The sequence below is a fragment of the Lipophrys pholis genome, assembly GCF_963383615.2.
Source record: "Lipophrys pholis genome assembly, chromosome: 1".
In the NCBI taxonomy this organism is placed as follows: domain Eukaryota; kingdom Metazoa; phylum Chordata; class Actinopteri; order Blenniiformes; family Blenniidae; genus Lipophrys; species Lipophrys pholis.
In genome coordinates, this window is record NC_137635.1 from 45,212,304 (window position 1) to 45,239,961 (window position 27,658).

The window sequence follows — 27,658 nt, forward strand, 5'->3', positions numbered from 1 at the left end:
AGTTTAAATGTTCACATGACATGTATTATGCTGTTTAAATGACATAAGACCGTAATACAAGACTTTTTGTACTTGTGCTTTTTTATTGTATTTTATTTATCTTTATTTGTATGTGTTAGATTTTTTTTCCTCACTTAATTTTGAGAGAAAATGGTTTTGAGCTTTGTTTCAGCTGGTTTCTCTCGCGAGATTTGCGCAGACACCCCCCCCCCCCCTTCTGAAACGTGTTCCCATGGCGACGCAGACTAGGCGAACTCTCACGATACTAAAACGAACGGACGCCGTTGCGCGTAGCGGAACTCTCGCGATACTGTTGCTGACGGATGTCGGTCGCCTGTAGCTGAGGCAGTCCAGCAGCAGGCGGCAGCCCGGAGAGCTGTACCCAGGTCGTCCCGCCGCTCCAGCTCGACCAGCCGGATGAAGCCGCCCTCAGGATGAACCATGGAAACGCGTTACTGTGGAAACAACGGTAACATGTTTTGTTAACCTAGCGCGGTGGCTCGAGACGCGGCTCGTGGCGTGTTTACGAGCTGCGGCTTCGTGGTGTTGATGTATGGATGGTTTAGGTTTATGTGATGCTGATGCAACACCCGGGCTCTTTATGAAGCTGCGGGTTTGTGCGTGATGATGCTCCAGGACGGATCTACGCAGCTCCTCTGCCTCACGGCCAGCAGCGGGGTGCCGCTCTTCACCCGGGGGGCCTCGCGCCAGCTGCCGTTTTCCGTCATCGGCTCCCTGAACGGCGTGCACATGTTCGGAGGCGGGCAGGGGGCCGTGCTGTCCTCCTGCGAGACGGAGGCCGGGGGCGGCGTGGTGTGGAGGGTGTTCAGGGACAGCGTGATGCTCATCGCGGTGAGCAGAGGCGGTGGTGAGGAGGAGCAGGTCCGGCTGCGGCGCCTCCTGGAGAACGTGTGGAGCTGCATGGTGCTGGTTCTGGGGCAGGACGAGCTGGTCCAGGTGAAAAACGTGGAGAGGCTCAAGAAGGAGCTGCGATCCTGCTTCTTCCTCATCGATCAGCTGCTGGAGGAGAAGCTGCAGGGCATCCTGGGCAGTCTGACCCACTGCGCGGATTCACTGCTGCCCCCGAAGGCCTCCATCCTTCAGGAGACCGTGGACGGCTTCGCCCGGGCCGCGGACAGCGAGTTCGGCTGCCTGATCGTCCATGGACGGATTGCTTCAGCCACGGAGAAGTGGTGGCGTCTGGCCCCGCAGGAGGTCATCCTGCTCTCTGCCTTCATCCGGTCAGTCTCCAGCTCGGGCTCAGTCTCCTGTGACTACCCGGTGTTCCTCCCTCAGGGCAGCCCCACCGTCGCCCACCGACTCCTCCGCTTCCAGCTGCTTCCAGGGGTGGATGTGTGTGTTCTGTGCGGGCCCACGCCCTCCCTCCATGAGGCCGAGGCCGGGCTGGTGGGCAGCTTCTGGTCGCCCCTGATGGAGACCCTGAGGGAGTGCGTGGCCCTGGGTGAGCGGTGCCTACCCGAATCTGTTGCCCTGCGGCCCGACGTGCTCGCTCTCCTGCTCATAAATCGGGAAACTCGTCGCTCCATCTCCTGCGTGCAGATGTTCCCCCATCACCACACCCTCTCCAAAGCCCGCTGCTGGGAGCTGCTCAGGTCCTTCTACATCTTCTGCACCTCCCGTTACTTCAGCCAAGAGGAGACGGCGTGCGTCCCCTCTGAGGAGGGGGCTCACACTGGAGACTTCCTCCAGGGGTTCACCCACCAGCCACAGCAGTGCTACCTGGTTACAGAAGAATGCAAAAGCTTTGGGCTTCAAACGCCACAGCACCAGCTCTTCTTACTCAGCTCGCCGGCCGTGCCCACCTTTACCCTTCAGGCGGTGGCGACACAGACTCTGACTGATATCGTGGCTGCAACAGGCTTTTGACTCAACAGTTTAGCGATGTAGCGTCCATCAAATCTGGATATGGAAATTGTTGGCATTTGATTAATTCAACCTTTAAAATGCATTTAGTTTCAGATTATTTAAGCGGCAAATGCAGTTAAAATTTATTCCAATTGTGGTTAATTCCCTTTTCTTATTCAATCGCTCTTTTTTGGAAATTGTCTCTCGAGTGTGTTTAAATTATTTCAACTAGATCGGCGGGTCTGATTTAAATCTAACATTTCCACACGAGACCAGGGTATTAGAAAGAGATTGCGCTTATTTAACTTGCAGGAATAAATCCGAGAACTGCAAGTGGCACTGTTTCAAACATCTGCTGACTTGACTGGGTTTGATTGACACTGGCAGCGACTTTGACCAAAAAGCCGAATGGTGATGCACAAAGAACTCTCTGAAAATCCCAGAAATCAGCACACGTAGCTTTTATAACTGTTGTTGTCGAGTATATTGAAGATAGTGCTTCGTCTGAAAGATGTTGCTTTAACTTGACCTGTGTAGCAATCAGTGCCTTCCTATCCCCCCCCAAAAAAAGATATACATGAATCAAAATACAGTAATGCAGCAGTGCAAGTGTATATACAACTCGAAAAGTTGTTGCATTTATCTGAAAGCCTGAGAAAATGTATATTTCTGAGGCTTTTCAAATTGAAGCGATCTCTTATTGTGGACAAAGACACTGATAAGGATCTGCAAGTGATGTCTTTTCCACACAAAAACAGAGTGTTGGATACTAGAGGTCTAACATTTCGCCACGTAACTTTTGTACTTTGGTGTCAAGGTGTATAAAAAAGATTTTTTTGTATGAGAGGAACAAAAAAAGCATTTGTTTTCCGCCCAGAACTGAACCAAGCCGTAACAATCTAAAAAGATAAATATAACCAGTTTTCACTGGTAAGTGTTAGACCACAGAAACAAAGTTAACCTTTTTTTTTTTTTTCCTCTAAAACTGACAACAACAAAACAAACATTGAAAATGTGATACCAAAGTGCTTTAACTTGTGTTGCAGTTAAAAGTTAAGCCGCTGCTGTCTGACTTGTTTTGACTCCGAGGCCGTTTCTGTGTCACAGTCATAAATGTTAGTCAGTCTGACACTGAATTTAGTATAACGTCACAACGATACACTGGAAATTGTGCTATTTGTTGTTGTTTTGTATCATTTAGTTTAAAGATGTTGGAATGGTTTGAATTCTAAATAGAGTTGAAGTTTTGCTCTAAGGTTTGGTGTCATCGAGTGGTTTATTTTCATTCTTCCCACTACTGATATGTCTAGGACTAATCCAGGTCCGCTCACCCAACGGTTTGGATGAGCTGTAAATGAGGCCAATAGTATCACCTGCTGCTCGATAGTCACAGTCACACCCACTTCAAACTGAATTTTGATTGAGGGGGGGGGTGTTCAGCTGAAGACAAGAGCAGAACCTAATTACTATTTCCTGCTATCTAATATTTCTGCTTAAAACATTTGAAAATAACCTTGAATACCAGACGGAATGTGACAAAATTATAACTTTTGACAACGAACCAGAGTACTTTGCAGCAGCTGTAGCTTCTAATATTAGTATAACAACCAGCTAGGCCCAAGGCTGTCTCGACTTGCAATTCTATATAATACCACAAGGTGGTGTAATAGTCACTTTTTCATTCAGATCGAAAAGACGAAAGAGGAAACGTGTACAAGTAGGGGTGTACAATACATTGCAAATGTGTTGTTATCGCGATAAAAACGTGTAATATCGATATTGCAAAAGATTTTCACTTTACAAATTCAAAATGCCAGTTTTAAACATAAAATAAAAGTGATTAGAAAAAAATAGGATACATTCACACAAACAATTTGCAATTACCACATAAAAGAAAAATTATATATTGAATGGGAAAGTGTGCTGCTATGTGGAAGAACAAAAGTCAAGGCACAAAGATTGTTCGTATTGATCAAATCTTCTACCATTATCAAGATACTAAACATCAACGTGTATTGCATGTTCACCTTATGTCGTGTCGCGTTCTATAAAACTGAACTATGGTTGAAGATCACAGCAGCCAAAATCAAGTCAAGCCCAAAGACGACACTCCTGTGAGACACTGCTGCTTATATGGTACACAACGCTGAGACAACTTATTTAGTTAATATTTCTTGAGATCTTCGCTTGAGAACTGACCCTTCCATCTTTCAAGTGTTGGCACGTCCTGATGAGAGATGTTTCGTGCAGGTACCGACTAGACTCGAGAGTCTCGAGACACTAACTGCACCTTGATATGGACGTAAGTGGTACTGAAAGACTTGGTCCTGTTTCCTCACAGGTTAAGAGATGCGGTATATAAGCTATAAACCATGTTTGTGCATTGGGTGGCATTGGTGAGCCACTGAGACCTTGATTTAACCTTTCACTCAGCAATTTTCCCTCGAGGTTCAGCTCCCTCCATCCTGTTTATCCAGTCTGGGCCTGCCTATTGAGTTCATCCTTTCATAATATACCAACCAATGCATGCACCTGCTGCTGCTTCCATTTTTTTATTGGACCAATGATCGATAAGAGGCCAAACCGACTCAATGCACCATCTTGTGGTAGAAAAGTGTATTTTAAGTTTATAAACAAAAAAAGGCTAAGATGTAGATTTGAATGTGTTGAAACTCGTAGACTTTTTACCCCCTCTTGGCTGAATATTTATTGCATACTGCGATCGCGTTGTCTTTTTCAGAAACAGTGAAAAATGCCCACAGTGGTGATGGTGGCGCCATGTTTATGTTTGAGGCGGTGCAACAATAGGATATAATGCGCTCAACAACTGCAGACAGTAGCATCACAGGGCAAAACTAAATGAGTGAAAACAAGGCAACGTTACTTTTTCACAATTACCTTCGCCAACAATGTTGGGTGGCTGACGAAGTCGGCCGAGAAGGTCATTTTTTCGTCTATGTGTATTTATTTAATGGTTTGTATGTATGTTACCAACTTTTCGCAAAAAGGCCTCAACTGAATTGCATTAAATTCAGGGATGATTTATCATCATCTAAGGATCAATTGAATAGTTTTTGGGACGTTAACGGCTAACGGCTTCGGAATAAATTCCAGAAAACTGCAAAAAAAAAAAAAAAAAAAAGTCCCATCCAAAGCGGATGAGAGAGGTACCTCATAGAGGAGGTCAAAGGAGAACAGCGTCTGTTGCCATGGCGACGCACCCTGCCCAGTGTTTCACACGGTGATGTTGCTACCTGAAATGAGCTACCGGCTGTCATGCTCGCGACGCTAACTTGATTCCGCAAAGAAATGTGGCGTTAGCGACGGTCTGCGCTCTCCCGAGAGCCACTTCTAGTAATTCTAGTTCTAGTAATCTGTGTGATGTCATTTTTATCCCTAATATCGAGCCAACAATCGTTGGTTCTGATAGTTTTTGTGCATTCCTAATTTTAAGTACAGATGGTCTAACTTTGGCTTGCTGTTGTTAGATAGCAGCTGTTTCCGACCATTCCCCACACGCTTTATTTTTTTAAAGCCTCGCACAAAATAAAAATACCGCTTTCGCTTACTTGTAAAACTCCCAATGTCTTTATCCATTTCACACTTTGGCTTGACATTTGTGTCACATTTAGTTAAAACCTTTTTATGTTGATGTTCAGGAAGCAATAAACAAAACATTTTCTTAGGAGTGAGTATTTGGGAGTGTTAACATACGTGTGCTGAGGCCTCAGATTTCCACCCACAGGACCAACAATGGTGGCACTGTCGAACAAACCACAGGCGCCATTGTTAGATGAATCTTTTCAGCCCATGGACTCTCTGGTCTTTGGGCTCATGTTGTAGATTATGCCAAGGGAAGTCAGAAACCTAAACCGGTTTCCCACTATTTGACCTAATCATGCAATCTACGGAAATTAGATACAAGAGGAAGTGATTTGTTCAGTAAATACAGTTTAATGTATTAATTAGATCAATTTACATTAATCCTCCTGAAGTGCAGGAACTCCTTTGTCCCACATGCCAAGTGACCCTTCGGCTGATGGAGGAGGGGCAACAGGAGGAGGGAGGATGGGATGGAGCAGGAACAGGAACAGGAGCAGGAGCCAACCACATTCCAACAAGCTTTCTCTTCACATTGCTGCCAGAACATTAATTACTTTGAGGGGTTTGTTCCAGAGGGATCAATAAAGTTTAATCTGATCCAGTTTCATCTTTGAGCAGGCCAGACCAGTCAAATAGCGGCTATACATGATGAAAGTGTCTTATATTTTCCTAAAACCAAACAATTACTTCTGAAATTTATTATGGTCTCAACATGAAGCCAGGTTTGATAGTAACAAGGTGACTTTCACAGCAGCATCACTGACATCTCAGCTTGGGTCTCAGTGTTGTGTGTGCTACTCTTAAGTATGTTTTATTTTTTTTAAACCCTATATTCTATATCAAACCTTTACAATTTACTTGGTGGTTTGATTGGATTCGAGCCTCTTGTGGGTCCGTTTTTTGCCCAGGGCATACCAGATCTAATCTTCATCCAAAAAGTTCCTAGTACTTTCACTCAATAGTGTAAATACAGAAGAAAGTAAAACAAAATGAAATTGTTGGTGCGCCCCTCTTGAATTAATTCTTGGGATCAAGAAAGTGTTTATTGTTTTCAATTAAAAAAAAAAAAAAAAAGAATGTAAAAGTGTTTTTGTTTGTTATGAATGGATGCTTTCAGGTTTCATTAAAATGTTTCCACGAGTGAAGGTAGTGAAAGTCAGATTAGCGCGTCTGAACAGTCCCGGAGATTTTTCACTCTCGGTAACCGGAGAAGCGCGTCCGACAGTTGACCTGGCGCGGCTGATGACCCCGGGAGGAGCGGAGCCGGAGGAGGGAGAGGAGGGGGGGGAACAGAGAGGGGAGGTCCACGCAAGCTGGCTGCAGTGTTGCCATGTGAGCAACCTCCTCCTCCTCCCCCCGTCTTCACTCTGACAGGCGGTTTTGTTCCCACATGTGCTCCGCTCCTCCCGCCGCCTCCTCCTCCTCCGGAGGTCCAAAGGTTCGAGCGCTGCCTCGCTTTTAGCAGCGCGGCGACTCCGCGTCCACCACTTCAACCGGAGCAACAGCCGACGTGTTGCATCAGCAAAGGACGTTAAAAAAAAGTTTTTCCCCTTGGTTTTTTTTTTTATTTTTTTTTTTGTTTTAAAAGAGAAAGTTGAAGCATGTCGGCGACACGGATGCAGCTGCTGCTCCGGCGCGCCGGCGGAGCTCCCGCCGTGCGCCCGCTGCTCACCTCCCCGTCCGCCTCCCCCTCTTCTGTTCCCGGCAGAGCCCTGTCCAGTCTGAGCGCGACCCGCCGGGGACTCCCCAAGGAGAAGATGACCGAGAACGGGATGATGTCCCGGACCAAGGTGCTGACGATCGACAACATGAACCCCACGGTGAAGAAGGTGGAGTACGCGGTGCGCGGGCCCATCGTGCAGCGCGCCGTGGAGCTGGAGAGGGAGCTCTCAGAGGTGGGTACCACGGCTCCTGTCTCTCTGTCAGCGTGGTTCACTGTGTCTTTATTCTTTAAGCACTCCCAAAACATAATAATAATAATAATAATAATAATAATAATTCAACAGAGAAAATAACACTTTGACCCATTGGGTGGCGGTGTTCAGCCCCAGGCTCTTTCTGCCGCAACTTTTTGTAGTGAAAATGCAAAACTCACTGGGTGTCCAGTTACATAATAGTGCTAGTAGCAAATGAAAACGCAACTTTTTGAAAATGGCTGGCATGTGGAACTTCCTTAAAAACACCCTATCTCTGTGGAAACCGTGAAAATGCAACCTTTCTGAAACAATGCAACTGAGCATGCGCACCATGGCCATAAAAATGTACATTTAAATTTTGCACATGCACAAGTGTTTGGACAATACAAACAATGGCGGCATCCAGTGTCATGACTCCCAGTGCGGATTTTCCTGGGACTCTGTAGTTTTATTGTTGACAGTCACCCGAAACCCCAATCCAACTTTGTAATAAGTCCATACTTATGACCATGTACTCGCAATTGTTCGCGTTTATTGCGTATTGTTCTCTACACCTGTGTGTGTGTATGTGTGTGCGTGTGTGTGTGTGTGTGCGTGTGTGTGTGGTTGGTTTCATTACAAAAACAAAAAACAGCAGCCTCTCGTAGTCCAGCATTCAAAGTGCTTTCAATGTTTCGGCCATTTCTGTGTAAATGGACGTCATTTTCAAAACATTGGCGTGTAAATGTGTAACTTCTCTTCAAGGAAAACGCCAAAACGATGCTTTTTCACTTGAGAGATTGTGTAAATGTTGCCTCATTTTCTGATTTCAGTCAGTTTTTAGTTCATATTCACTTAAAAGCATCAAGCAACATCTCGTTTATTCAATTCACATGTATGTAGTGAGAAGTTATGAGATCCCAGACTGACGCACTGCACCATCTAGTTGTAGAAAGTGGTATTACAAGGCCACACAATCTCAAGCTAGCGTGACAACTTGGGTGTTTAAATTCCTGCAGGTGTCTTTCAATTGATTGAAGTAGAACAAAGTACATACTGTGCCTTTTTAAAAGAACACGTTAACACAGTTTATTTGGCAAAATAGAGTAACTAAGGTATCAGGTGGGTGTTGTGTTGTTGTTGGTAGCTTGTCCAAGCCGGTTCCTTCCTGTTTGACATCTTGTCTGTCTGGTAAGACGATTGCCAAACAAAACATTAGCTCGCTCCGAGCAAATTCACTAATTAAAAGACAAACTTGGTAATATCATGTTTCGTTTTCTACTTGCAGTTAATAATTGCCATTGAGCCGTTCAGCGCTCAATCCGTTCCTGGCACCGGCATCTGAAAATGTTTTTTAATACGGGTCCGGACAAACCGGCTGATAGAGACTTGCCACATCTCATGAGTATGAAAGTAAACCACCAGTTTTTTTTTTTTTCGTTGGGTTTGTGTGGTGAGCCTCTGCAGCAATCAGTCTGGTCTCAGTCCTAGTCTTAGAGGGTTTTACTTTGTTTTGTTTTTTTGTTTTTTTTGCGATTAACTTATTGGCAGTTGCTTCTGTTTGAATTCTCTTGAATGACGCAAACCCAAACTGCCAGCCAACCGTGGCATGTCGGCCTTGTGAGGCAATAGACACTGTCACGCATTTCCGTTGGCCAAAACTTTTAATTATGGTTGTACTGATAATTGTACCTTCCAGCATTTGCCACCGTCTCACTTGTAGCTTCACAGAGCTCCCTGTTGCTCACTGTCATCTTAGAAAGAGGTTCAAACACGGAGTTCAGTGGCTTTTGTGTCAGCTCTAAGAGTATTTGGAAGTCAGGTGGTATTCATCCTACTTGGTGAACACAATCCTACTGTAAGTCCAGAATGAGTTTTATTGGCATAAAATTAGCACAGTGTTTTCTTTAACAGCTCCTGATCGGCCCTCCAGGGGCGTCAAACAATTTTCTTTTTGCAAAAATATAGAAATTTTCATCAAAAATATTTTGTGCCACAACTTTAAAGTTTAAATTTAAAGGTTATTATAGCAATATTTTACCCGTCCGGCCCACTCGAGATGAAACTGAGCCGCATGCGGCCGCTGAACTAAAACGTGTTGGAGACCCCTGCTCTGGAAGGATTTGCACTGCAGGGCATTTGACGTCGTGGTTGCTAAGGACTTAAAATATTTGTTGTAGTTCCATCCAACAGTTTCAGTTTCTGCTGCATCCTTTTTCATTACTGCTCTTTGGACAGACTTGATATTGAGAGTGTTTATTGTGCCACATGATTGAGTAAGAAAGCCCACGTCACGTTCTCGGTGTTCATATCCTGAAGTCAGCTTGTGTCTAAATGAAGAGGTCATTGGCTTAACACAAAGATTACATCTCCCCCAATAAATATTTTTTTTATGATATGTAGATCTAAGATATGCAAGTCTTATAAGATGTCAGTTTTCCAGGACAATAAAAATATATATTAAGAAGTTTGATCTGTTTATCCAGCCTTTCAAAGTCCATCAGTGAGTTACTAATTGTCAAGTTTGACCCGTTAAACATTGATAGCTGCTGTGTCGCGTCATCATATTCTGGTGTGCTCTGCTTGTTTGGTTAATTTCAAACTTTCCCCAAAACCTTGTGTTCTTTGACCCACTTTGTGATTCCGATCCCCAGCTGTTTGTGGAATGACGGTCAGTGAGGGATGAACGTCCACACTCTGAACCAGGCGTGCGTATTGACTTCACTGCTTGACGTTTTAAAGTGTAAACTCCAGTCCTCGTGACTGGAGGTCCCCTTCAGAGTGAGTTTCGAGAGACCATTTTCCTTGACATCCGATTCTTTTTAAGTTATCTGCTCGGTCATACCCTCTCGCACTCTTCACGGTGATGTGGCAACCGGCTGCTTGTGTACCGAGCGCAGTCTGCCGTGAAAGATGGTCCTCTATCGAGTGCTCTGCGTCGAGAAGCATGGGCTTGCGATCCGGTTCTCGGTCTTATGAAGGACAATGGAAATAAATGTTTCATCCACAGCTCATCTCCATCACGTGATGGAATTTCTTTTTGCGGGGGGGGGGTTTATCATTTTTTGTCTCTTCTGCTTAAAGATTTGTTCAGGTGCTGTCAAAGCAGAGGGAACGTGTTGAGTGATTTCTAATAGATAAGTTGAGAGTTGGTGTGAAAAGTAAATGTATTGAGGCTTTTTTCCTTTTATTCTGTTTAAATTAAGTAATGTGCCTTTAAACAAAACGTTTACATGAAACCAACCAGGGCTGCACCTCATTAGATTGGCAGAACCCAAATGCATAATGCATGGGAACACCATTTAAAATGCTCCATGGATTTCAATTATACAGCGCTTTTCAGTCGCTTGAGTAGTCCCAGAGCACTTTTCACCGTTAATCACATTCACCAATTCAAACACCACTGGAGATGGCTGCCATGCAAGACGCCTAGTTCATAATTTGGGGTTCAGTGTTTTGCTCAAGGGCACTTCGAAATGTTGTGCAGCCCTGAATCCGACATCGTGGAGCAACTAGATCAGGTGTGTCAAAAACATTTTAGTTCCGGGGCCACATCCAGCCAAATATCATTATGAATGGGCTGGACAGTAAAATAGTGCCATAATATCATTTAAACTGAAACTTAAAAAAAGTTTCTTTGTTATGGCGTATACATGATGAAAATGTATATATTTTAGCAAAAAACTGAACATTTAATAAGGAAAATGACTTAAGATCTCAACATAAAGCCAATTTTAATGGAACCTTCTGGTGCGAAATACAGTGAAATGTCAAATAAAAGCCTCTGGTAGAGGTGTTGTATTATGCATGTTTATACAATCTCACTCCGATAGCTCGACTTTGAGGCTGGTTTGATAGCAGTGAGGAAGCGATCTTACATGGCAGCGTCACTGATATCTCAGCTCAGGTCTCAGTGTAGTGTTGTGTCGACAACTCTTTAAGAAATTTGTTTAAGAAATTTTCTTTGACATTTTTTGCATTTGCTTGGGTTTTTTGCCGGCCGGATTGGAGCCTCTTGCGGGCCGGTTTTGGCCCACGGGCCTTATGTTTCACATTCCTGAACTCGATGAATGGAGACATCTTTGAGGTGTGGAAATAACTTGGCACAATTTATAACAAAAGGTACCGTGAGCTTCTTGCCCTTTGCAGCAACACGCCGCACATTTTTATTTTCCTACCACACCTGCAGCAAACAAATACAGGTGGAGCCCACTGCCCCAGGCTGGGTGGAGCTTCTGCCTGGTTAACCTCCATTCACACAGATGAACTGTGTTGACACAATCTCCATGTTGTCATCAGTTTGGTGTGAAAAAATGTTGGCGATATCGGGTGCCACAATATTGTTCAGTATTGTGATAATAATATAATTTGTGGTAGTATACAAACACTTAAGTAGATTATATTAATGTAGATGTGCTTTGAGATCCGTCCTTCCAATTAACAGTACTTTCTCTAATTTTCTCTAATTTACAGCTACTGTGGGTATAAGTAAATCTTCGTTATCACATGTGTAACACATCAGTTCATATCAGCTGTGCTTTAGAAGCTTTTTTAGTTATTTTGACCTTTTTTTTACTCGTCATGTTGATATTGCAATACTGATAAAGTGGTTCGCAAAAGTATTCATAACCTTTGAACTTTTCCACTTTTTGTCAAATTTCAGCCACTAATGTAAAAGTATTTTATTGGGATTTTATGTGAACAACACAATGTGAAGTGGAAGGAAAACGATACACGGTTTTCACATTTTCTTACAACTGACAAACTGAGAAGTGTGGTTTTCAAAAGTAGAGCCTTCACCTGCAGTCGCAGCTGCAAGTCTTTTGGCTTCTGTCTCCAGGAGCTTTGCACAACTCCAGACTGAAATTCTTATTCTTCTTTACAAACTGGTTCAAGCTCAGTCAAATTGGATGGAGAACATCCAGTCCTGCTAGAGATTTATAATTGGATTAAGGTCTGGACTTTGACTTGTCCATCTGAACACATGAATATGATTTGATCTGAACCTTTCCGTCGTCGCTCTGGCTCTATGTTTAGAGTCATTATCCTGTTGGGGAGGTGAACCTCTGCCCCGGTCTCAGGTCGTTTGCAGACTCCTCCGATTTTGTCCTGTATTTTGGCTCCACCCATCAAGCCCTCATATCTGAGCACACTCACTAAAGAAAAGCATCCCCACAGCATGATGCTGCCTCCACCATGTTCCACAGAGGCAATGTTGCGTTCAGGGTGACGAGCAGTACTAGTTTTCCACCACGACATCGTGTTTTGCATTTAGTCCAAGTTCAGGTTTGGTCTCGTCTGACCAGAGCAGCTTCCTCTACACGTTTGCTGTGTCTCCCAACAACACTTGCAAACAGCACTCCTACTGGATTTGTTTAAACAATGTCTTTCTTCTTGCTATTATTTCATAAAGGCCCAATTTGTGGAGTGCAGACGAGGGATGTGAATCGGAAACCGGTTCGTCCTGAGAACCGGTTCGTCCGGTTTTAATCCCTTGGATTAGTTTGCCAAATTTGCAAATGTACGCACGGCAACGTCATTCTATCACCAGTGCAGCCAACAGGAAACATGGTGCCCAGGTGCTTGAAAGTTTGGTTACAATTCACGAGAAAGGGTGACAACGGGGCAACTGTTGGTGGATATTTCATCAAAGGGAGGAAACATGCTGAAACACTTACACACACACACACAGCAGCAAATCTCAGAGTCAATCTCAACCCAGCAGCAGCAGCAATGTTGGCACATCCTCTGCTGTTCATACTGCAGGTTACATTTCAAAACGATAATCGATAAAGAACCGAATCGTTAAGATTTTTACAATTCAGATTTCATTTTTGATTCTGCTTATCATTTCCCATCCCGATGGGAGAGAACATTAAGACAAACATTGTTCTTATCGTCCATCTACCGAGCATGTAAGGAAGAACTTTTTACTCCTGCCGTGGTGTGCACGTGCGGTAGCAGTGTTTCAAAAAAAGTTGCGTTTCCTCCCCCCATTTCCAGCGACTCCGAGCACCTTTGTGGTGTAAAACAGACACTAAAAACGAATCGAAACTTTTCCGATTGCACTTGACAACATTGTGGTGTAAACGGGGCCTTGAGCGTCTCCACAACTTTCTCCCAGACCTGTCTGGTGCTCTCCTTGGCCTTCGCGGTGCCGTTTGTTCACCAGCGTTCTCTAATCTTAGGCCTTCACAGAACAGCTGGATTTATAGAGATTAGATTCCACACAGGTGGACTCTTTTGAGGAAGGCTTTGTATTTTATTTCGGGGTGTGAGTACATTCGCAACCCACTGTTATTGTTCAGGCCTAATATTGATATGGTGATAATGATCATTTTACAATCTAATGTGTGGACTTGATGGAAAAATCCCCTTGAACTGACACAGAGTTCTAAGTTCTGTGCTTTGGGGGTGGAGTGTCTTCACTCACTCTTGTCCTGGTGCCAGCCTTATATAAAAGTGCAGGACCTCTGCCAGCAGATTGAAACATAATCATCCACAGTCTTGATAGATGATTCCATGTTGGCACCTCCATCGACTCCAAAAACCTTGACTGTTTTCAACTTACTGCCCACACACACACACACACACCCTCTCTCCTTTATTCCCCTCTATTCAGCGGACGGTACACGGGGTGGGTGTTGGATTACGTCGGGGAAAGTGCTCGCTGTGGCATTCTCTCTTTTGTTCGGGGGTCACACAATGAGCCGGGATGGCTCGCTCTCGACTCCCTGCAGGTTTTCACCAGATTCAGGAGGCTCGCAATCAAAGCAAATCCCAGACTTTTCAAATCTCAACACAAAGTACGCACTGTTCACGGCCACACTTTGACCCACTGATTAAGACCTTGCATGTGCTCATTACATAGCACTTGTTGTTTTGTCTAATGAGCAGCTCGCTGGGAGTAATCGGGGTGGGGGGGGTTCTTAGTAAATCTCTTGCAAAGAGGAGGAATGACTCTGGATAAGAAGTCAGCATAGTTCAGACCACCTTCATCCAGAGGGGTGTTATTTGTCCTCCCCGACCCTGACTGGTTCAGCCCGAGAGACGCCTCACCGCTCGGCCAATGAGAGCGCGAGACACTCCGGTTTCCTCACATCTGATCATGATCGGACAAAGAAAAACAAGGCTGTTTTGTGGGGTTTCTGCAGCTTCATGCTGTGGCCTGAAACATCTGTGTGTGTGTGTGTGTGTGTGTGTGTGTGTGTGTGTGTGTGTGTGTGTGTGTGTGTGTGTGTGTGTGTGTGTGTGTGTGTGTGTGTGTGTGTGTGTGTGTGTGTGTGTGTGTGTGTGTGTGTGTGTGTGTGTGTGTGTGTGTGTGTGTGTGTGTGTGTGTGTGTGTGTGTGTTGCGAGCCAGAGATAATCCTGCACAAACATCACTCTTTACCCAGAGAACAGTGAACGACTGCCTTCATACGCCCCGTTTGGCCTCTGTGTGATGTATGTCACTGTGTTTGTGTGTTACAAAGTGATAATGTGCACACGTTTGCACAGACTCTCCAAGGCTGAGAAAGTGCACCCAATACTTTTTATATCTAGCCGCTTGCGTCTTCTCCCTCATAAACCGGCTGTTCCCTGTCGAGTGTTTATGTAACACGACCTAATGTGTGGCACTGTGGAAATGTAATTCAGTCATCGTGAGCGTGAGACAGATACGTTAGGAGTGACCCAGGGTGAGTGATCTCACACAACCTTTCCGCCTCAGTCAACAGAGACGGAGTCAAATGTTTGTTTGTTTTTTGTTTTATTTTATCAGTAACGTGTGTCTCTATTTTCAGATCAGAGAAGTAATGAGTTTTAATCAGAGGGGAAATCTATTTATGTTTGCGGCCCTGTTTGCACATAACAATGCAAATATTTTGATGCATTGCGTGCGTGCGTGCATTTATATGGCAACGGTGCTCGGAGCCATTGAAAATAGTTCTTCACATGCGTGGGTAGATGGACAATAACAACAATGTTTGCCTCCAGAGTCACGACTCCGAGTCCATCCTCTCCTGGGACTTGGTGGTTTTGTAGTTGAGAGTCACTGTGATCACAATCCAACTTCATCGTCTGTCCATACGAATGTCCCATTGTTAATGCTTATAGCATATTGTGCTCTGTAAGCATGTATGTGGTTTCATTACAAAAAACAAACAGCACCCGCTAGTGGCCTGGCATGTTAACTACACCATTTTCACCTTTTCTTTTTTCTTTTTCTTTTCTTTTTTTTTGCCATTTCCGTGTAAAAGGACATTGTTTTGAAAATGTTGCCATAAAAACGTAAAACCTTTCTGAAACAAAATTGTAAAAAACAAAGCGTTTTCACTTGAAATGTCTTTTATACTGAGCCTGGGAGCTTCTGGTGTCAACCTGAGGACTGAGATGCATTGAGGCCATCAAGGTTTTCAGTGATTTTACTTACTTTAGCTATTTTGTCTCTTAACACCGTATTTAATTCTTTTTCCCGTTTTATCTGTTTTCCAGCTGATCTAGCCGTTGTAACTGTGCCAGCTGTTCTACCGTATTAGCATTTTCTTTTTTGCCATTTCTTTCGGTTCCATTATTTATCTTTCGGTCATTACTTATTTGCTAATTTTGTTTTCTTATGTCTCTCAATGTCTTTATTATTACTATGATTATTATTATTATTATTATTATTTTACAAAAATGTTGTTGCATTTGTAATCATTTTAGTTCACCATGTTGGATACACAGACATTTACTGGTGATGGGAATTAATTAGTTAATTAAAAAGTAAAATATAACAACATCCACGTAATGGAAAAAACTAAATATATTAAATTGAAATAAATAAAAAAAAAGCATGAGAAAAAAATTTATTTAGGTAATAGAGTAACAAAATTGATAAGATACTTAAAAGAGTACCTAAAAAAACCAACAACAACAGAGGACAAGACAACAACAAGAGTTAAGAAAAAAACCTCCCAGGCAGGAAGTGGCTTCTATCTTTCACTTTAAGGAACCGATCGTCAGAGTTATATCACTACAGAGGGAAAACATCTATTATAACATTTAGTGCCTGAGAAAAGCACAGAGCGAGTAACATGAAGAGAAGTGAGACGTGTGACACATTTAGCTTACAAGTTACTCAACCATTCAATTACTTCTCACATTCATCACATCCAAAATGTATTTATTTCCATATGAATTTGTCAAAGTTGCAGAGTAACTCTGTGAGAGGGGGGCCGAGGCTGAAGACCCCTGAAGGAACCGTGTGTATATAGGCACACCTGCCTATAGTGTGTGTGTGTGTGTGTGTGTGTGTGTGTGTGTGTGTGTGTGTGTGTGTGTGTGTGTGTGTGTGTGTGTGTGTGTGTGTGTGTGTGTGTGTGTGTGTGTGTGTGTGTGTGTGTGTGTGTGCGTGCTGTCAGGTGGGGGTTGTTGAGAGACACATGAAGCCCCTCTCAGCAGACGCCTGTCCCTTTAAGAAGCTGCACCGTGTGTTCTCCGTACATTTCTGAACATTGTGTGTATATTTGGCAGGGAATGAAGAAACCCTTCGACGAGGTCATCAAGGCCAACATTGGGGACGCGCACGCCATGGGCCAGCAGCCAATCACCTTCTTCAGACAGGTGGGTTCCCCTCTAAATATAGTCCATCCTCTCTGGAATGTCTGCGTGAAGCCGGCCACATACTGTGTGATTTAAACAATCTTATGTGTTTACAGTTCGCCGCACTGTACGACATGAATCTGATTAACTTAATGGCATCATGAAGTTTGCTGTGTGCAGATTGCACGATGAAAACATAAGCAGAGTTGCAGCCTATGATGGACATGAGTCGACCTGATTGCACAACAACAATAAAACATCATAAGTGAAATTAACGAAAAAGAAACATGAACTGAGCTCTTGTGGCATTTATGTGTTTGGAGAAAAATCCACTAAAAGTTTTTCTTTACATCCCACATACTTTTGTTGACGTGTTTTGCGATTGTAGCCACAAAGCTTCCGTTTGGGTGTGTGTCACCCCGAGTTTCTGACACTGTCGGAATTTTATCGCAGGTTGTATTTGGTCGCAAAACCATGATGACGACCATCCTTGAACCGGTCTCACAATCACACAGTGTGTCGCGGGCTTAAAACTGATGTCTGAAATTAAGAATGTGTGGCGTTTTCAGGTCCTGGCTCTGTGCTCCTACCCTGAGCTCCTGAGTGACAGCACTTTCCCCGAGGATGCTAAAAGTAGAGCGCGTCGCATTCTGCAGTCCTGTGGAGGACACAGCATGGGTGAGCCCGCTCGGCCTTTTCCACATGCTCATTATCGGCCTACTTCATCTTTCTAACGCGATGGCGGCGCGGCTCTCCCTCAGGCTCGTACAGCGCCAGTCAGGGCATCGACTCGGTGAGGGAGGACGTCGCCCGCTACATCCAGCGGCGGGACGGCGGCGTGCCCTGCGACCCCGATGACATTTACCTGACCACCGGAGCCAGCGACGGCATCGTGGTACGACCCGGCTGCACGGGATCCAGCGCCACTGCAGTGCAGATCAACTACAAACCTCACATCCGATGTTGAAACGAAGATAATTTTTGATTATAAAACACAAGTCATCATTTTAATCTGGACTCCCAGGAAGGCTGCACAATTTATCACTAATTTTAGTGTTGCAATATCGACGTTTCATGTGTAAATGTTTTAAAAAGACGGACTGAACTGCAATAAATAGTTTACATGCAATGTGCAGTCATGCTCTTCTAATTCTAAATTATATTGTCGGTATCAAAATAGGACAAAAAAAAGTATGAATTGAATAAAACAATCAAAATTTAATAAAAAATATATATTAACACATTTATATATGTATATATTTAATATTTTAGATACATGTATACACAATTTAAAAATATATTAACGTATATGACAAGTGAATAGAACATATGATAATTTATGTATCTTATTTTATTTATTTTATTCTGTCTCAGAATTTGTAAAAGTAAAATTATTGTTTGATAACTTACATATTCCCACTTTTTACTCCTGTTTTGCAGCAGAAAAGTGTGATTACAGATTGAAAACCTTCATATTTCTGCACTTTTTACACAATGTGTGTTGAAATGTTTGTTTGTTTTTTCTTCATTAATGCATCTTCCGTCCCTCCCAGACCATGCTGAAGCTGCTGGTGTGCGGTGAAGGTGCGAGCCGCACGGGCGTCATGATCTCCATCCCCCAGTACCCGCTGTACTCGGCCGCGCTGGCCGAGCTGGGCGCCGTGCAGATCAACTACTACCTGAACGAGGAGGCGTGCTGGAGTATGGACATCTCGGAGCTGCAGCGCGCCCTGAACGAGGCCCGCCGCTACTGCAACCCCCGAGCCCTGTGCATCATCAACCCCGGGAACCCCACAGGTAGAGAAAAATACAACCAAACGCAGAAGTTGAGGATTTAGAAAGATATCGCTGGAAATCAAGCCTCTGCACTGATTAATGCGTTTTCTTAGTTATATTTGTGCTTGAGTTGCAGTAACAGATGCTCCATTGAATTATTAAGCAGTGGAGCCTGAAAGTTTAATCGTATTAGCTTCATCACAGATGGTTTGTGTGATTAGGTTCACAGTTTCTAGAACCTGACAGACTTTAAAGGGATAAAACGTATAGTCTGTTTATTTTCTTCAAAGCAATGAGAAAATAAACTCTGTCTATATACGGGTGTTTATGTACTTTATCGATCTACTCATCTTTGTCCAGTGTGGTTAAACCACTTTGTAACTCAGAAGAGAGCCACATTATCTGTAGTTACATGGACCGTCAGTAATCGGATTACATGCTAATCTTTATGAAAATCTCACCACTTTGCGTGAGGAGATCATACATCGCTGGAATGTTCCACTAGTACCTTTAGAGTTTGGCTACAGCCTAATAACGCCACTCTGTGCCATGACGGCGTGTAAAGAATCGCTCAAGCGTGTACCGTGTGTTCAGGGCTTTAATAATGAGGTCTCATATAGATGGGACAAAAACACACACAAAAATCTGAAGAAGCTGCTGAAAGAGTGTAAATTAAACAGTTTGAGGGCAGACGGATGCTGCAATCCCTCAATAGAATAGAATATTGTCATTGTGACACGGACAATGGAATTTAAGTCTCATCCAGTTTGTACATCAAACATAAAATCCACTAAAACTCTTTAACAAAAAGTCGGAGCAACAAAAGCAGTTATATACTATTATATATTGTTTTTGAGCTGGGGTGTCAAATATGAGGCCCATGGGCCAAAACCAGTACGCAAGAGGTTCCAATCCAGCCAAACCACCAAGAAAATGGGAAATTTTTCAAAGAAAACATTTTTATTTTATTTTATTTTTCCTAAAAAATGTTTTTAAGCGTCGTGGACACAAAACGACAAAACAAAAACATGTTTATTGCATCAGCTGTATTTCACTGTATTTTGCACCAGAACGTTTCATTATAATATTATTTTCAATAGTAATTATTTTTTAGTTTTTTTTTTAATGAACATTTAGACATTTTCATCACGTATACTGTGCGCCACAACAAAGAAAAACTTTACATTTTAAATCTGAAGGTTATAATGGCAATATTTTACTGGTCCGGCTCACTGGAGAGGAAATTTCGTTTGTTAGAGTGTCCCTAAACCTATGATATATTGATTAAGTCACACACTTCCTGTTCCTTGTGTGCAAAAGGCTTTAAGAAACACGTCAACAGTAAATCAGAAGATCTCTATTTGTACAGAACTTTTCATGCATTTTAAAACAATTCAAAACACTTTAAACAGACACTATAAATATGATACAAATATACAAATGAAAGGAAGGAGGCTTTATTAACATCTACAGAGAATGATTTCTAATAAGTGAAAAAGGAATAAATAAATAAAAAAAACAAGCTTTAAAAATAACAAAGTTGATGTAAAACTGGTGTTTTGCAAAAATATATCTTATTTTTAAAAAATAAACATTTTAGGAGTAATAAAACAATATATAATCGCTCATGAAATTAAATAAACAAATGCTTGCTTCATGTGAAATGACAATATTTAGTGACTCTCACAGCATTTCTCAGTTTTTCTTCCAAAAGTTATAATTGTAAAGTGATGACTGATTAGACAAACAATCAATTTGAATATATGTGGATAAAATTATTTTAAAACCTAAGAAATAAGGATGACTGTCTATGATCAAACCGGTTTCTGATACTGCTATTTAGCCGTATATATGTCACAACAAAAACAGTCAACGGGAAATAATCTGTTGTGGATTATTGTTGTGTTTTTTTTAATAAGAAATAAACCTTTTTTTTTTTTCTTTTTTTTTATTTTAGACAATTTTAAGTTTCATGCTGATGACCTGACTTAGCTATTGAAAAAATGACCCTGTCAGTGTTTATCTACATTGAAATATCATTTAAAGGCTTTAGAGATTCTATAGAGAACCGTACAAAGTGCTGAAATCCCTCCAGTTAAATCTCAGCAGATTGCATTGTTCTCTTGCACAGCCTCAATGTCGCCACTAGATGGCAGCAGTGCACCTTCTCATACCCTTCCTCTTTCTCCTCCTCCTCTTCTCCGTCCTCCTCCTCCTCCTCCTCCTCCTCCTCTCAGGTCAGGTGCAGACCAGGCAGTGCATCGAGGATGTGATCCGGTTTGCGGCCAAGGAGCGTCTCTTCCTCTTGGCAGACGAGGTGACCATACCTGCACGTCCTCCATAACCGGCTCGCCTTCTCTTCTCCTCCTCCTCCCCCTCCTTCATCTCATCTCCTTGTTTTCTCCGTCCGTCCCCCCACAGGTGTACCAGGACAACGTGTACGCAGACGGCTGCGAGTTCCACTCCTTCAAGAAGGTCCTGTTTGAGATGGGGCCCGAGTACTCCGAGACGGTGGAGCTGGTGTCGTTTCATTCCACCTCCAAGTGCTACATGGGAGAGTAAGTGTGCCGGATCAGTAAAAACTCACTCCGAGGTAGCCATCCGTCCTCATGTGGCTTCTTTTCTTCTCAGGTGTGGTTTCCGTGGGGGCTACATGGAGATCATCAACATGGACGACGAGGTGAAAGCTCAGCTCATGAAGCTGGTGTCGGTCCGCTTGTGTTCCCCCGTGCCCGGGCAGGCTCTCATGGACCTGGTGGTGAACCCGCCGCAGCCCGGGGAGCCCTCTTACAACAACTTCATCAAGGTACTGAAGAAGAAACGTCGCCCCACCTCTCAAGTATATTGAGTTTACGTGGCGGAAACCCTGCTCCTTCTCTGCTTTAAGTGTTTGTGTTTCAATCTCCTGCATCTACTTTAAATTCAACCACAACCTAAATTGTGACAACATTTTCAAGTGAAAATGCAAAACTTTCCTTGCGTTTTGGGTGTCCGACCACATCGCTCAAAGCCACTGGAAATGCAACTTTTCAAAAACACTCCGTCTTCGTGGAAACGGGTGTGGGGAAACACAACTTTTAGAAAATGCTCAGACTCAAAAGGAAAATTTTCTGAAACACCATTACTGTGCGTGTGCACCACAGCCGTAGTGAAAAGTTCTTCTGCGCGTGCTCAGTAGATGGACAATAACAACAACGGCGACCTCTGATGGCAAAACGTTTTGGTTAATTTGTGATATTAACTGACCAGCTAACCCTGAATAGATAACATCGATAGCACAAGTTTCCCAAACAAATGTGCACAAAGCAGCTTTGGGAAATGTGTGAAGTATTCAAAGCATATGGAAAACATCATCGTCACATGATTATTAATTAAGCATGCAATATACAATAATGTTGAGTGTTGCGATAATGACGCGATTAGACTGAATGTTAATCGTAAACACAAAAGTTCTTTGATTTAATTGAGAAAATTGAGCTCCTTTCATATTTAAAACTGGCCTCCTGATTGCGCACGGAAACATAATTTATCGCAGTCCAGCCAGTTCTTCACGATATGTACTTTTTGCACGTGGATGTCATAATAACGATTTATTATGCAGGGCTACTTTGCAGCTACTCATGTTGCGTTTTTAGCCATTAAAGTTAAAAATAAATTGGCCACAAGTACCGACAAACCAGCTAGCTAGAGTCTGTGATACCACTTTGGACCACCAGATGGTGTCGTGAGTCTTTTAATATATTCAGCCCAAGAGCGGAAGAAGCAAATTCGAACTGGAGTCAGAACAGAAGCTAACAACTAACCAAAAAAATCTGCTAAAATACGTTGGGTGGAGGCTCTCTGTTGCCACCATGTGCACCAAAGTAGTATTACTTAAATCTTACATGCTGCAGAACGGTCCCAAGGTTTCCTACACAAGTCTTTTTCCTCACCATCTCTTTCTCCTGTGCTCGTTTCCAGGAACGCACAGCCACGTTAAGTGCCTTGGCGGAAAAGGCCAAACTCACTGAGCAGGTCCTCAACACTGTGGAAGGCATCAGCTGCAACCCCGTGCAGGGCGCCATGTACTCCTTCCCTCGCATCACCATCCCGGAGAAGGCCGTCCAGGAGGCCACGGTCAGTCCTCGGCCTGCTTTTAATCAGTGTGTTGTTGTCTGAAGCCAGTTGAGAAAAACACTTTTAAAAAAATTTTTAATTTCTATTACTGCACGATATTAGTTCACCTTAACAGTTCTCACTCTCTTGTCCTTAATTTAAACCAGCTGGGCCATTTTCTTTCTTGTCATTTCCCCTTTATTTTTGTGCTTCTGACTCTCAATAACGATAAATTTGCTGTATATTGTGCTGTCCTACATTCTAATCTTTCCCAACAGGTAAGTCAAAGTCAATAACATATTCAGATGTTACGTGTTATTAACATGAATAATTATTGAGTAAAACTCTATTATAGAACAGTTTTACAGTGGGAGCTAATGCATCATATTTGCAATGTATGAAGCAGCCACAGTATCTGCTAAAGTTAACAGGCTAACCAATTAGACTTGTAATACCAGTTTGTACCACAAGGTGGTGTATTGAGTCATCTAGAATAGGGGTGGGCAACAAATTTTCCCAAAGGGCCGCATTAAAAATCTGCACTGCTATTGAGAACCAAGACACATACAGTACGTATGAGAAAGTATTTGAATATCTAATATTATAGATAAAAAAGATGGGGAGGAGTCGCACCTAATTCTTTTCTTCTCACAGGTAGGCAGGAACTTCTAATATGCACTGATCGCACTCTACCGATTTAGCATTTTTACACTGCCCACAATTAAAAACTGAACTCCCAGTGTCATGAAATGCCGACACTATTTCAGATTGCTATAGATTGAATATGAGCTAAAGTTTTGCCAGTTTAGAAGTTTTCAATTGGCGTAGAATGAGCGAAAGGTTTTGCTCTTGAAGAGCTTTTTTCTGATTCGTGTTCCTTCACCTTGCGTTCAAGGAGATTTAGACAAAAACATATCTATAAGTTGCTCCTTAACTTCCAACCTGCGACTCCAGCACTGTGGACTAAGCGGCTCTTCGGAGAAGTTCAGTGTATCGTGATCCTGCCAGCCCGCTGGCTAAACAGAACAAATGATTTCCGATGGCTTGTGTTGTGACTTCTGTCCCATGGCTCGGCGCTCTGGAGGAATTTCTGAAGGGGCGGGGGGGGGTCCGCTGAGGATGTGATCAGAGTGGAGCTGACCCGGCGACACCGGATCAATCCCGGCGACTCACCTCTCGTCCTCCACTCGAGCCACTTGAGAAACCATTCCCAAATCTTCCGCGCGGGCTTTTGATCAGAGGGGAAATTAAGTTTGCTCTGGATTAATTTGACCTCCAATCAATACTCATCTGTTTCCTTTTTATTTACACAAACCATTTTGTCATCTTTGTGCGGCTGCCCGCTGCCCGTGCACCTCTCTGAAGGACGCCGCGGCTTCAGGAAAGATGCAGAAAGTAAAGGGGAATAAAGGGGAATTGTTTTCATGAATAGGCAGGATTCATTTACTGGCAGTGAAGTGAACAAATTGAAGAGGCTGTTGAGAAGCTGTTAAGAAAAAAAAATGTCTCTTTTAACTTTCGTCTTTTAGGAAAAAGGACAAGCCCCCGACATGTTTTACTGCATGAAGATGCTGGAGGAGACGGGGATCTGCCTCGTGCCCGGCAGCGGCTTCGGACAGAGAGATGGAACTTATCACTTCAGGTACTGAACAGCCACTGGCAGAGCTTTTTTGGGGGTTTTTTTTGTCTGTTTATTGGTGTTTTTTTTTCAACAGACCACGTTCGAACGCATAAACATATTTTGAAAAATGACATATAGTCCGTTATAATCACAGTAAAAAGACAACATGAGAAAATAGAAAAAAAAAAGTCTTTAAAGGTCCCATATTATATAGTTTTTCAACAATGTCACATCGGTGTCAGACGTCTCAAAACATTGTATTCAAAATGTATTTCCTCAAATCCAATCTTAGTCCTGAATTTCATCCAGTCTAAAAGTCCCTCTACTGAGAACTGTCTGTCCACGCCTGCTCCAGGCCCGTTTTGTGCAGAAGAGTTTTCCGGTGTTTCAGATCAGGTGGTCTGCCTGTTAACTGGTGCCCTTTAGCGTCCCTTGTTGCTGCTGATACCGATGTTAAAAACTCCACGGAAATCCATTACTGTCCCGATGACCGCCGTTTATCAGCTTTTGCGATGAAGTTTCTAAGTGTTGTACCTTTTGTGAGTCTTATTTTGATATAAGCCGCTACTAGCAGCAACGACGGACGCTAAAGGAAGTCAGGCACCAGTTACCTGGGAAGACAGTTGATCTGAAACACCCCCCCCTTCTCACACAACCTTCAGATATCTGTCCCTCTGAGGGAACTAATCCTTTCAACATATTGAAAGAAAGGATCCCAAATATTGTTGAATTTATTTGAAAAGCCAATAGCCGAGAGACGAATCTTTTCCAGTCTTATGCCACTCATTCACACTATATTATTTAGAGCTATATATTTCTGTAAAGAAAAGTCTTAGCTGTTTAGTTACGTAAAGGGACAGGTTCTAAATAAAAAAACTAGTTTTGATCAATTAACACCTTTCCCTTTCGAACATGATTGTGTCCGTCAGACACACTAAGAAGTATACAATTTGAATTCTTCCAATGCAACAAGAATCTAAAGTTTTGAATTATGTAGTATTTGGTTTAGTTATTCCGATACGGAATAAAATACATTTTGTAAACTAAAGTGGTGATTTCACACTATTCTGAGAAGTCAGATTTCTAAGTATCTTAATTTTCAAACTCCTTTTTTAATTCAAATACCATAAAAAAACTATTCCCTTGATAATTAAGATGTAGGAGGATGTAGATTAGATGGCCCTTTACTACACGAACAACATAAACTGAAGAAAGAATGAACATTTTCTTAAAAAAAAAAAAAAAGTTCAGTTTCATCTCAGGAGCAAAATCCAACTTATAAAGGTTCAATCACATTTATCTGAAAAAGAGGAACAAAGATGGAAAAAAAATTAGTTTATTTCTCCCGTAGTGGGACCAACATTTAGAGAATTTGATGCAAAATAAAGTCCTTTTGATTCAAGGTTGTATGATTTAAAAATTTAACAAAAGGCCAAATAAGATGAAATAGAAAAGGAACATCCCTGAGGTTTGTTTTTTAACACTGGACATGTTTACCTCACACAAAGTAGTAATTATTTATGGGCCATTTTGGTTAAAAAGGACCAAATTGTTTATAGGACAAGTATCAGACTAATGTCGCAGCCAATATTATATTAAAATGTTAACAACCGTAATTAGTTTTTCTCCTCGATGAATGAAAATAATGACTTGGTAAAAACTGGCCGGGTGTTCACGCTTTGCTTCTCCTCCCCCCCGTCAGGATGACCATCTTACCTCCCAAAGAGAAGCTGCAGATCCTCCTGAACAACGTCAAGGAGTTTCACCGCAGATTCACGCAGCAGTACTCTTAAAGGGCGGAGCTCCTCCTCCTCCACCACCACACGGAAAAGGATCAGCCAATCAGAACCGTGCCTTCTCCGCGACGTCAGAGGACTTCTCAACCGCGGGGGCGCCACTTTTTATTTTTTTTTTTAGTGCTGGAACTCCAAACCAACCAGAACTGAAATGTGGGGGAAAAAACAAACAAACAAACAAGCAAACAAACTCCCAGACGGTTACTAAGCAAAAGCAAGGTGGTTTCCTCTGTTATCTGTGCTGGTTACCTCCCAGAGGATGTATATACTGTAGGATCGTGAACTCTAGCTTAGCTTAGCTTAGCTTAGCTTAGCTTAGCGGTACAAATGAAGGAAAAGCGGGCGATGCTGCTTATAAATTGCGAGTACGTGTTTAAGTTGTCAAAATATTGCATTCCTTCGGGCTGTACTGGACTGGAGCGGACTCTGAAGACGGCTCGTGCATGAGGATCAAGTTAGGAGGAATTTTGTATAGTTGAAAATAAACGTATCTGTCAATGCCTGGAATGGCTTTTGGAGGTTTAAACTGAATAATCACAGAAGTCTTTGGTGACTCCAGGACACTACACGATTCGATTGTTGACTGAACGTGATTTACGCCAGGAAATGTGGCAAAGAAAAAAAGAATGACACAAAACTTTGCAAAATGACTCACTGCACCACACTGTGGTCTAAAGTGGTACTACATGGATATGTCGTCTTGAGCCAGTTGACGTCATATCAGTTTAGTCAAATTTCTGCAAGATTTTCAAGGTCATTTCTTAATTGTACATCAGGTTAGCAATTTAAACATAATGTAAAAAGTAATTTTGTTTTAATAGTTTAACTGAAATCGTGATGACTTTGTTTTTTTTTTTTCATAATTTTAACTTAAAAATCATGACAATAAAAACAAAACATTGTCAAAAAGAAATCTTTTTTTTGTCAATCTTTCTCGTATTTTATTTTTTTGACTATTCACGTCGTGTGATACCACATTTCACCACTAGATGGTGTATAGAGTCAGTGTACATCTAGTCGGTCCTCGGGACATTAAATGAAACTACTACATTTAAACTAACTTATCTAAAGTGCTGTATGTTTGTATCCTACACATAAAGAAAGAATCTAGCATTGAAACACGCACACACACGCAGAGAAGGTACGAACATACATACCCATGACATGACATGCACGGTTCATGAAAGAGAATTAAGGGAAAAATACTAAAATCACACATTTTAAATTGTTTTATTCCTAAATACTGAAAGGATAAAAAGCTGTTCACTGCTAATGTCGTAGTATAATCTTGATAGTTCATGATTCTGAATGTACGGAATTGAAACTGATTTGATCATTTCAGTGTCTCCATAACATGTACCTCCAGCTTATTGATGAAAATGCTTGTTTTAATGAAATAAATAACAGTTTGATCCTTCACCAATTCATTTAAAAGGAAAAGGCG

General features: G+C 42.5%; 1 protein-coding gene across 2 annotated transcripts; it reads left to right on the forward strand.

Annotated features, from left to right (window-relative positions):
• The first annotated feature begins 315 nt into the window (after positions 1-315).
• Positions 316-27,631, forward strand: LOC308124585 (alanine aminotransferase 2-like). Of its 2 annotated transcripts, none has more exons than XM_080487663.1 (12): positions 316-469; positions 7,178-7,364; positions 16,858-16,947; positions 17,496-17,604; positions 17,688-17,821; positions 18,480-18,723; positions 20,940-21,019; positions 21,124-21,260; positions 21,334-21,508; positions 22,663-22,818; positions 24,327-24,439; positions 26,121-27,631. In XM_080487663.1, the coding sequence occupies exons 1-12, from the start codon at positions 435-437 to the stop codon at positions 26,209-26,211; spliced, it is 1,551 nt and encodes a 516-aa protein (XP_080343789.1). In that variant the 5' UTR covers positions 316-434; the 3' UTR covers positions 26,212-27,631. The 2 variants fall into 2 exon arrangements, with proteins under 2 accessions (XP_080343789.1, XP_080343788.1); XM_080487662.1 differs by lacking the exon at positions 316-469 and adding an exon at positions 504-1,241.
• The last annotated feature ends 27 nt before the right edge of the window (positions 27,632-27,658 follow it).